Source organism: Gavialis gangeticus, unplaced genomic scaffold (assembly GCF_001723915.1).
Source record: "Gavialis gangeticus isolate Ggan-Ray unplaced genomic scaffold, GavGan_comp1, whole genome shotgun sequence".
Lineage (NCBI taxonomy): Eukaryota > Metazoa > Chordata > Crocodylia > Gavialidae > Gavialis > Gavialis gangeticus.
The window spans coordinates 2,471,351-2,482,114 of NW_017729000.1; the positions used below are offsets into that span (position 1 = coordinate 2,471,351).

The window sequence follows — 10,764 nt, forward strand, 5'->3', positions numbered from 1 at the left end:
ACACATTAACATGCTTATCCAGACTAGCTACTGTGTTACACAATCAACCACCATTCATTCAGGGACCTGCACCATACAGAGATTCCTGCTCTTGCTAACATTGTTACATGGTACAACTTACTTTTAAACTTAAAGCACATTTGTGAAAGCATCTACAAGCTTTATTTTCACTACAAGTACACCTTATATAAAAATAATAATAATATAATAAAAGAAAAAGAGAGAGGAAGGAAGAAAAGGCAGAAAAGAGAAAACATCCCCAAAAGGGGCAGATACTAAAAGAGGGGCTTTTGCCATATGGAGGAGTTCACATTAGAGGGGGTGGGGGGAGACAAAAGGGTTTCTTGCTACACTTCAGAGGAAATTATGCTAAGAGAAGGCAAAACAGTCTTAATAGTTACACCTAGCCAGGACTCCTGTCCCTTCATCTAGATCTCATTTCAGACCATCCATTTCTCCCTTTCGAGAAGATGAAGCTCCAGACTGGCTGTGACTTATGGTGAATATGGAAGAACCTGAATGCTTCTCAATGCAGGGAGACTTGACAGGGCTAGTGAAAGGTTTCCTTTCATTAGAGAGTTTCCAGGGTTGTAGCCAGATACCTTATGTCTGAGAACATGCACCCGTAGTTGTTGTCTTTGTGAAAAACTGAGCAGATAAGCTGTCTCTATAGGATCTCCGCTATTTAGCTGGGCCTGTTTGTGAGATCCGTAAGCATATGCTCCCCCAACCCAAGCAATTGCATTTGTCTTCGCAACCCTGAGCTCTTGAAGATGGCTGGCTTGGCTAGAAGTACAGATGCCTGCCTCCCCTGTCTGTCATCAATGCTTCTGGTGGGAGGGCTTGTGCTAATGCTTTATGAAGGGAAAACTTTGTAGTCTGCACTCTCAGGTTTCTTGGTCAGCCCCATTCAATGGGCCAGTGCCCTGATCACAGGTCGAGTTCAGAGATTTCATTCAGTTGGTAGAGCAGGGTGGAGAAGCGAGGCCGGTCTTCTTTCTTCTGCAATGGGAAAGAAAGAAACAGCATTAAACTCTGTCTTGCAAAGCACGGCAGGGATGAGACCAAAATCCTCATGACTGGCCAGCTAGCAAAAATGTTAAGGGAGGGCTCATGAAAATGAAATCATCTCTCACAGTGGAAAAAAGAAAGCAAAAGTGGGAGCAAAGCTGTTGTAGGAAGCCAGTGCTAGCATCTCTTTTCTGCTGACCACAGGTTTGACCCCAAAATGGCTGACTTTCTCAGAAACCACCGGCTGTGACATCCTCTCTCTGCACTGGGATTCAGCTCCTTTGGGATGCAGCTTTGCTGGGAGAAAGGGCAAGTGCCTAATACAAAATAGTCAAAGCAAGTAAAAATCCCAGGAAAGATGAGGCCATTGGGAGACTCCTCATGGGTTTGCAAGTCATATTAAAGGCTACAGGGAAGACTTAAGTCATAACTCAACCCCCTGACCCATGTGAAAATTCCAGACCGCCTGGTTCCTTGGGTGCTACCCGGTAAGAGTGAACTTAGGCTAGCAGCACAGCTCTCTTCCTGGGGAAGACGAAGGAAAAAGGGAGAATATTGGCTGGCTGGTACAAACTAAGGTATGCTCACTGCAGCACTCACCATCTTCCAGCAGCAATTCATCAGCTCATAAATGGCCTTGGAAGCCAGCTTGGGCTTGTATAGCCGGAACCCAGCATTGATTTCCTCCACCACCTCCCCATTGCTCCGGTTCTCGTAAGGGATTTTGCCTTCGCTGAAGACCTCCCACATGAGCACTCCTGAAACCAAGGGGAAGCAGGAGGAGCAATTAATAGCAGCCATGAATTCCCTCATAGCAAATGTCTGGCATCCTTTCCCCAACCCCCAGATCCTCTGTGTTTTCTTTGCATATCTCACTCCCTCCAAAGGCATAAGATTTGATGTGGCCCGGGCTGGTTAGCCACCCTATTATTAGTCTCTGCTATGGGAACTGTCTACCAGCAGCTTGTGTTGAACTGCAGTGAAGTCATGAGAAACAGCAATGGACTTTTGAAGGGATCACCGTACACATTTTGCCTCTTCATAAGCACCACACTAATTTACTGGGATTCCTGTCCAGAGTATTAAAGATCACTGGAACAGCAGATGCATCAGTCAACATTGGTAATGAGAAGCTAGAAAAAGTAACACACTTCGAATACTTGGAGCAACCAGGTTGTTCCAAGTATTCAAAGTTTCACAACATCAGAAAAAGAAGTGAAAACAAGAATAGCCATTGGACAACTAGCAAAGCTGAAGAAAATCTGGAGTAGTAGCAACATCACAATGACAATGAAAGTCTACCTAATACATGTTGTTGTCATTTCAACAATTCTCTATGGCTACGAGACCTGGACCTCACAGAGGTACTGGAAAAGTGAATTGAGACCTTTGAAACACGGTCCTTCAAAAGACTTCTACACATGCCCTACACTGCACACAGAACAAACGAATCTGCGTAAGATGCAATCAGACACAAAGTCAGCAAATATGACCCCTTACTTGAAATCATAAGAAGAAAGATTCAGTGGTTTGGACACGTAGCAAGAAGGCCCAGCACCTTTGCCAACACTATCCCGCAGGGTGCTGTGCATGGACGAAGAAGAGGAAGACCTAGGACAAGTTGAACCACCAACATCAAAGAGTGGATGGGATTAAAACGGACTGATTGTACAAATATTGCAAAAGACTGGGAAGAAGGGAGAAACGTTATTGCTATATTTAAGGTGCACCATATATTCAGTGCAGCTTTGTGACTGACTGAATAGCAGAAATGATCCCTGGCAATGCACTGTCTTGTCATACCTGGAGAAAGACACAAGAATAAGCAAGCCCAGGGCTGCAGCGGCCCAGAAGAGAGAAAAGCATTGATATCTGACTACAGCATCTGCAGCAGTTGGCTACCAGATGGGAGAGCAAACATAATGAAAAATGTGGTTTGATTCTTGGTAGGTTTGAAAGATTTAGTCACCTGATATGGTTATTTTGGCAATACATGTGTGAGTTCCACTTTACCCTGCCAAGGAAGTTATTTGTGGGAGGGATGGCGATAGGCCCTGAAACAAATGCATGTCATTACACATTAAATTCTGCTAAACAAAGTTTAGTTCCCAGCTGCCAGTTCTTACATAGGCCGAAGGTCATTGGTATCTAAACCATTCTAAAGCATCTGGGATGCTGGTCCTGGCCTGTAACATTGGCTTTATTGCAGAATAAACTAAATCTTTCAACTCCCATGATATGCAGATTCCTAGGGCTGGGAAGCCAGTTCCCACAACCAGTTTTTTCTCAGCCTGGTCACAGCAGGATGATTTTAATCTGAGCAGAGCAGACAAATGGGCCGCAGCATAGCAGAGCAGGAAGACTCCCAGAGTCATGATGCCATGACAGTGCAGAAGTAATCCTCCTATGCAAACCCCACTGTAGGCAGGGATAATAAGTCAGACGGATGCACAACGCTGTCGTCTGCAGATTTCACAGAGGAGAGCTGAGCAATGCAAACAAGCCCCATAAAACATCTCGTTCTGTCCTGAAACAAGACTAAGTCAACACTACTCGACTGGGCTGTACAATATGGTGCAGATAATGAAAGGTGATGTACAGTTTTGAAGAGCAAATACAGCCATGAAACAGATAATATTAGATGGAAAATGATGTCATACTAATTTCTCAGCTGTGAAGTAGAAATCATAGACTCATGGAAAATGAGGGTGGAAGGGGCCTCAGGAGGTCACATCCAGTCCAACCCCTGCTCAAAGCAGGACCAGCCTCAACTACATCATCCCAGACAAGGCTTTGTCTACCCAGGTCTTAAACACCTCCAAGAATGGAGACTCCACCACCTTTCTGGGTAACCTGTTCCGTGCTTCACCACCCTCCTAGTGAGACAGTTTTTCCTAATATCCAACCTCAGCTTTCCTTGCTGCAGCTTGAGCCCATTGCTCCTTGTCCTGTCATCTCCCTCACTGAGAACAGTTCAGCTCCATCCTCTTTGCAACCCTCCTGCAGGGAGTCGAAGGCTGCTATTAAATCCCACTCAGTCTTCTCTTCTGCAGACTAAATATAGCTACGCTCTTCCTTCAGAGCCCATTTCTTTGCATGTTGCCGCTAGACTATGGCCAGGATGCTGTAGGGCACTGTGGCCAATTCCATTGTCAATTGTTCTTCTTTTCTGTGTATTTGCTGAATGCTAACAGGACACTCGCAGCACTGGCTGGAGAATCTCAGCCTTGGCTTTTCAGAGGAGTCTAAAAAATACAGATACCAACTGCCTTTGGAGTTGCAATACATCCCTCATCAAGGTGCCTAAGCTAACAGGCTTCAAAGTACCTATCAGGACATTTTAAACTGATATGACAAAATAGTATTAGGCCCAGCACTTCGTGCTGTGAGTCAGCGCACTGACAGCCGGCCACGCACAGCACATTGCATTGATTCATTCAGCCGTGCTGCAACAACACAGCTGGCTGGGTGTCCACCACACTCTTTCATAGGCAAGAGCAACAGGCCAGGGGATGAGCTCTGTTATGTCTGGGGCCATTGCTGTTGTTTCACTGGGGGGGAAACTACAGCTGCTTTCCAATGTGTGAGGGTGCAGATGGGAGAAGAAGGAGCAAATATGGGTCATGCAGCATTATGGGAAACCTGGTGAGAAACAAATGTGAAAGGAGAAATGACATTTTAGAGGAACCCCAGATCAGTGGAGTCAGCAATGGGGCAGTGAGCTCTGAATGGCAATATCAGGGCTGCCTCAGCTTCTTGCCTTCCTCCCCTCAGGTACCCTGGTCAGGCATTGCTGCCCTGTTCTTGGATGCTGCTCCCATTGCTGTCTGTGCCTCCCGAGGTAGAGACGTGGCCGCAAAGCTGCATGAGGCCTTGCTACAGCAATCAGAGGTGCTGTGTCCACAGCATCTCACCACGCCAGTGGAGTTTGCTGGTACTTTCCCATGGCTCTGCAGATTAAGTTGCCTATCTGTGAGCTCTTCTCCAAGCAAAAACCCATGAAACCCCATGAGCAATATGCCATGGGACTGAGCCCGGGAGGGTTTTATCTGAGCCGAAGCATCCTGCATTTCCCCCATCCTGATAGGAGGGTCTTACCAAACGACCACACGTCAGACTTGGTGCTGTAGTTGGAGTAGGAGAAGACTTCTGGGGCAGACCACTTGACGGGAAATTTGGTGCCGGTGGAGCTGGTGTACTGGTCATCGAGGACGTACCTGGAGAAGGCAAGCAAGGAAACATGCTCAGTGCGGCAGGCCATTTGGGGCTCCCATGCCACACGACACGTACGTCCCCTGAGCAGCCTCACCTTGACATCCCAAAATCCGACACTTTGACCACTTGGGATTCTCCTACCAAGCAATTTCGAGCTGCCTGCGAGGGAGGGAGAGAAGGAAGACAATTAACAGTGATGGCCTGAGCCTACTCACACATCGCCCGCTCTTCTTGTAGGCCAGGCTTGTCCAGCATACGACCCGTGGGCTGCCATGTGGCCCGCCAAGCCATTTTATCTGGCCTGAGGTGCCTTTTATCCCCTCTGGGCTGGGCTCCTCCTGCCTCCCGCCCAGTCTGGCTCTGGCAACCGCGCACCCTGCAGTCCCGGCCCCGAGGCGCCCCCAGCTCCGCACGGGAACTTATGGATGTCACTTCAGCCCCCTCCTCCCATACCTCCCTCCCCTTCTGCATTTCGCCCCTGTTGGTACTGCCCCTCTCTCAACAGCAGAGATGGGGCAGAAGGGCAAGCAGGCGTGGGGCTGGAAACAAGGCAGCATCAAGGGGCAGGGAGCTGTTGGGGAGATGCCCTGAATCTGAGGGAAGGAGGCAGTAGTGCTGGGGAAAGAACAGCAGGCCAGGGCCAGGAACAGGCAGAGGAAGGGCTAGGATTACATGAAAGGAGAGATCCTCTCCCTGCCTGTGGGGAATGGGGAGATGGGAGCAGCAGGAGAGGACACACGGCCCACAGGGAATGGAAGAGGTGGAGGAGGCACTAACTAAACGGACACCCCCACCTGCCTGCTCTGCTCCCTCCCTGCTCCTCTCTTGGCCCTTGGGGACTGGGTACTTAGACGGGGGCTGGGAAAGGGAAGAAGGAAGCGTCCTTGGTGAGGAGGAGGAGACAGGCAGTTGGTTCGAATTTGGAGCCGGCATCTTCTTTAATCAGGAGATAAACCGAACGTGCCGGACCGATACTACAGGCTGCAGGAATGAAGACACGAGGCGAGGGCCTCTCTCTGCCTTTGGGTGAATCACTGAAGAACGAGGGCTCCCCGGGGTCCCCTGTCCAGTCGGGGCCCCTGCGGCGACAGCGCTGCTCAGCACGGGCCCCTGCAGCTGGGCTGGTGGGAGCTGCCAGCCCCCAGCTGAAACCAGTGACATCATTGTCACTTCCTGCAACTTCCTGGGTGTCAAAGGTCACGTGACATCACTTCCTGATGTGATGCCACTTCCTGTGAGGTCTTTGAATATGGCTCGCCGGCCTGCTGGGCTATAAAAAGTGCGTGATCCGGCCCCACATTCAAAAAGGTTGGACACCCTGGCTGGAGGCAGGTGATATTTGGTGAGGGGTGCCCGGCTGAGCCACGTGGAGTGAAAGCATGGTGAGAGGGGGCCAGAATATGGAAACCCTCCCCTTCCCCATTGCTTTGATTTCCCCGTGTTTGTCTTCTTGTGGAGCACATCCATGGGGGAAGTGGGACCTGTAAGCTGCTCATTCCTTGCCTTTTCCCATCCATGAAGGATGCAGAAAAAGCCTAGAGTGCACCCACAGACCAAGAATAATCCAGTCCTCTGAAATCAGCAGCCGTCAGGGTCATTCTGCCACCGTTTTTTTTTAAGGTCCAGCTAAACAAAGCCTTGGCTGGGAGGATGAAGTTGGGGCTGGTCCTGCTTGGAGCAGGGGGTTGGACTAGATGTGACTCCTGAGGTCCCTTCCAAGCTGAATTTTCTATGATGAAAATCTTCATCAAAAAGTCCCTGCTGGAACGTGCAACAGCAGCATGCAACCCTGTGGAAACTAAGTGATTTTACGCAGCAGGAAGCTGCATTTGGCTGTGGGCACCATGGGGCAGTGTAAGGGACGATCGCAGAAGTGTGAGTGTGCACAGCCAGCTTAGGCTGGAGGGCACCTCTGGCATCTTCACAGATCTGAGGCATGAATGGCCTCACAGTCATCGCCGCCAGCCGTGATGGGAGGGTGTTGTCCAGCAGCAGCTGCTCTTTCATTAGATGTGTGGGAAAGGGGAAAGCCCAAGGACTGAGCAAGCCCTGGCTGGCCCAGAGAACAAGAGGCTTTGTAGACATACCAGGTCCCTGTGAATGACATGGTTCTCCTCCAGATAAGCCATCCCTTCACACACGTCTTGGCACATGCCCAGGAGAGTCTCCTTGGAGAAGCTGCCTCGCTGGGTCCGGAGGTAATCGGATAGACTGCCGTGCTCCATGAACTCGAACACCAGGCACATGGGGGCCTGCTCCATGCACACCCCGAACAGCTGCACCAGCTTGGGATGAGACAGTTTCCTGCAGGAGAGGTGGGGGCAGAGGAGTGGAGACCAACATTATCCTTTGCTGTCCTTGGAGAAAGTGTCACGCAAACATGGCCCAGACAATACACAATCGCAGCCTTTGTCAGCACCACTGCCTCCCTCCTCTGCTGGCCTTTGGCATCTCTTGCTGGAGACGAGAGCCAAGCAGGAAAGCACAACAGAGGAAGTTTATGGGCTGGGTCCAACTTCATGCTAGTTTGCCGCAACTGATGCAGCAGCGATGGCTTCAATGGAGCTATTTTTGAGTCATGCCGCTGTACCGGGGATCAAACTCAGGCCCTGAATCACGGTATCTCCAAGATTTGGTATGTTAAAAAGGGCAGCACAAAGGTCTTGCAGGGTTTGTCTATGCCACCATCCAGGAAGGAGCCAAACCCAGTGAAAGGCCTTGCTAAAAGCTTCTTTTCCCCCTTTAAAATATTATAGAGAAGCAAGGAGCTGGAAGAGCATTTGAGGTACTGGAATTCATATTAGCATTTGAATTCCCATCTCCAGGAACTGCCTGAGCTGACAACTTTATATTTTTCTAACCAGCAAGCCAACATGTGAAGCATGGTTTATTTAACAACTGCCATAAAGATTTCCTGTCCATCAAGGTGAACCCTGGGCGCTTTTATTTTTTTTCTAAGCCAGAGTGGGAACACACCAGAATATACCAGCCTACGTACATTGTGACCTGTGCCTCCTCAATGAAGTCCTCTTCGGACATTGCTCCTTCGCGAATGGTCTTGATGGCTACTTTAGTCTTCTCAATCCAGTAGCCAAGATGGACCACCCCAAACTGGCCACTGCCGATCTCCTGGATGAATGTGAGCTCATAAGGATTTATGACCCATTTTCCTGTGGATAGGAAGATGAGAAAGAGAAGTAAAGAGCTGTACCTAGGCAGGTCTTCCGGCTGAGACCAGAGCTTGGATTTAGATCCAGCACCGAGTTACGTCTCTATCTCTAACCTTTTGTGTGAACTTGGACAAGTTGACTAAACTGAAGTAAGTTGTTGCTTATACAAGCGTATGTTTCTCTGCATTAATTACAGCGTAATTAGAGTGTAAAATCTGCAGGGCAGCGACTGTGTCTTACTCAGACCCTAGTACGGTTGACCTCTGACCTTGGCTGGAGCCTTTAGGGATTACAATAGCCATGGCCATTAACATCACTATCATCCATTATATAGGAAACAGTAAACAGCAGTAGAAAGTCTACATGCAGCCATTGCCTCTCAGCAACATCAGCACCATGGGTCCTTTGGGCACACAAAAGGCCTCATGTAGTATTCGCTTTAAAACTCAGTATTGACTTGTTTTTGTCTCGAGATTCAGGCCCACAGAGTGAAGCTCCTTACTGTGGGATGAACATGCTATCTCAGGAGTCAGTGAATGAATAAGCACGTACCATAGCTCAAACCTGCAGTGATAGGGGCCTTTTCTCTCCAGGAACAAACCGGATACCTCAGGCGAGTGACAAGACCTGGATTGTGGGGAAAAGAGGGGTCAAAGTTATAGCCAGTGATGAAAAAGTGGCAGTGGCAGACTGCTGTCGCAGCACCTGTTTTTTGGAGCCAGGGAAATAAGCCAATGAAAGTACGTGTCCAGTGGCCTGTGGGAGAGCTATCATTGCAATATGATTGGAGTGGATGTCTGGCGGCATCCTGGGCTGCATGGGTAGAAGCGTTGCCAGCAGATTAAGGGCAGTGATTCTTCCTCTCTATTCAGCATTGGGGAGGACACATCTGGAGTCCTGTGTCCAGCTGTGGGCCCCCCACTACAGAAAGGATGTGGACACATTGGAGAGAGTCCAGTGGAGGGCAGTGAAAATAGTTTGGGGGCTGGGGGGCATGACTTGTGAGGAGAGGCTGAGGAAGCTGGGCTTATTTAGTCTAAAAAGGAGACCAAGGGAGGATTGAATAGCAGCCTTCAGCTCCCTGCAGGGGGGCTGCAAAGAGGATGAAGCTGGACTGTTCTCAGTGGTAGCTGACAGAACAAGGAGCAATGGGCTCAAGTTGCAGCAAGGGAAGTTGAGGTTGGATATTAGGAAAAACTGTCTCACTAGGAGGGTGGTGAAGCACTGGAGCAGGTTACCCAGAGAGGTGGTGGAGTCTCCATCCTTGGAGGGTTGTAAGACCTGAGTAGACAAAGCCTTGTCTGGGATGATGTAGTTGAGGCTGGTCCTGCTTTGAGCAGGGCGTTGGACTGGATATGACCTTCTGAGGTCCCTTCCACCCTTATCTTTTATGATTGTATGATTAGTTATTGTATCTTTGGCAACATTGGTTGAATCCTTGAACATGTATATGATGTTCTACTATGGCAAAACTTGGAAGGTTTTGGATTTTATCTGTCACTGAGGACACAGGGAAATTATCTAATTAACAAGAGCATCCATGAAAACAAGAGCCTCAAGAAGTATCCAGTGGACTTCACGGTAGTTAGGTGAGACAGGAGTTTTTGTAAGACATTAGTAGAAAACGAGGTATGTATAATGAGTGATCAGGCAGAAAGCAGGCAGAGTGACCCTGCTGGGCTTCATTCCTAACCCCGGGATTTCTGATCCTACATGTGGCCCCACTTGAGAGAGACAGTGCAAAAGACCACGAGGCGGCACTGGTGCATTGCTGTGATAACTAAGCCCATGTGGTTACATCCTGCTCAGGCCCAGGGCGGTGACTTCCTGTCGGCTCAGAGGAAGTTGATACCGAATGACGTCAGCCATTAACTTCGTTTCTGCTCAGTCACCACACAGGAGCACCAAAAATGATAAGTCCTCCTTATCTAATGTTTAATACCTGCTGCAAAAGCATGTCACAGCACATCCTGAAAGGGCAGCTCTCACACACAAATGGTGCCGTATGCTTGATAAATCATCATTTGTCAAATGAGGGTACCAGGGGGAGGGGATGAGACGAACTTCTAGAGGGGACTTCAGAGAGAGAAAAAATGGAAAGGGGAAATGGGAAAGGGAGAAAAAGAAAAACAGCTCTACATTGTCATGGAGGCTGTGAGAGGGGATAGTGTGGTGGTAGCAACATATAATGCTGGGGTGTTTTAATGATTATTACCAGGGTGAAAATTATGGAGGAGCTCAGCCCCCCACCCTGAGATGAGAGTCCCCCTGTCAGCTTTGAAAATAATAACTTGGGGGGGGGGTCTCCAATTGGATTGCTTCTTCCAATGAGCCAGTTTAATTTTTTTCCAGCCCCCCCCACCCCCCC

The 10,764-nt window shown here is 49.0% G+C and overlaps 1 protein-coding gene across 2 annotated transcripts in view; it reads right to left on the bottom strand.

Moving 5' to 3' along the window:
* Window positions 1–274: 274 nt before the first annotated feature.
* The window catches only part of ITK (IL2 inducible T-cell kinase), a 42,300-nt gene continuing 31,810 nt past the window's right edge, over window positions 275–10,764 (bottom strand). The window contains exons 11-17 of one of the 2 annotated variants that reach the window (XM_019506083.1): window positions 8,961–9,023; window positions 8,225–8,396; window positions 7,314–7,530; window positions 5,321–5,385; window positions 5,110–5,228; window positions 1,612–1,769; window positions 275–1,002 (exon numbers count right to left, since the gene is read on the bottom strand). In XM_019506083.1, coding sequence (XP_019361628.1) covers window positions 931–1,002; window positions 1,612–1,769; window positions 5,110–5,228; window positions 5,321–5,385; window positions 7,314–7,530; window positions 8,225–8,396; window positions 8,961–9,023 — 866 coding nt within the window. In that variant the 3' untranslated portion in view covers window positions 275–930. Of the gene's footprint in view, window positions 1,003–1,611; window positions 1,770–5,109; window positions 5,229–5,320; window positions 5,386–7,313; window positions 7,531–8,224; window positions 8,397–8,948; window positions 9,024–10,764 lie in introns of both variants that reach the window. The other variant, XM_019506081.1, reaches the window with a different exon arrangement.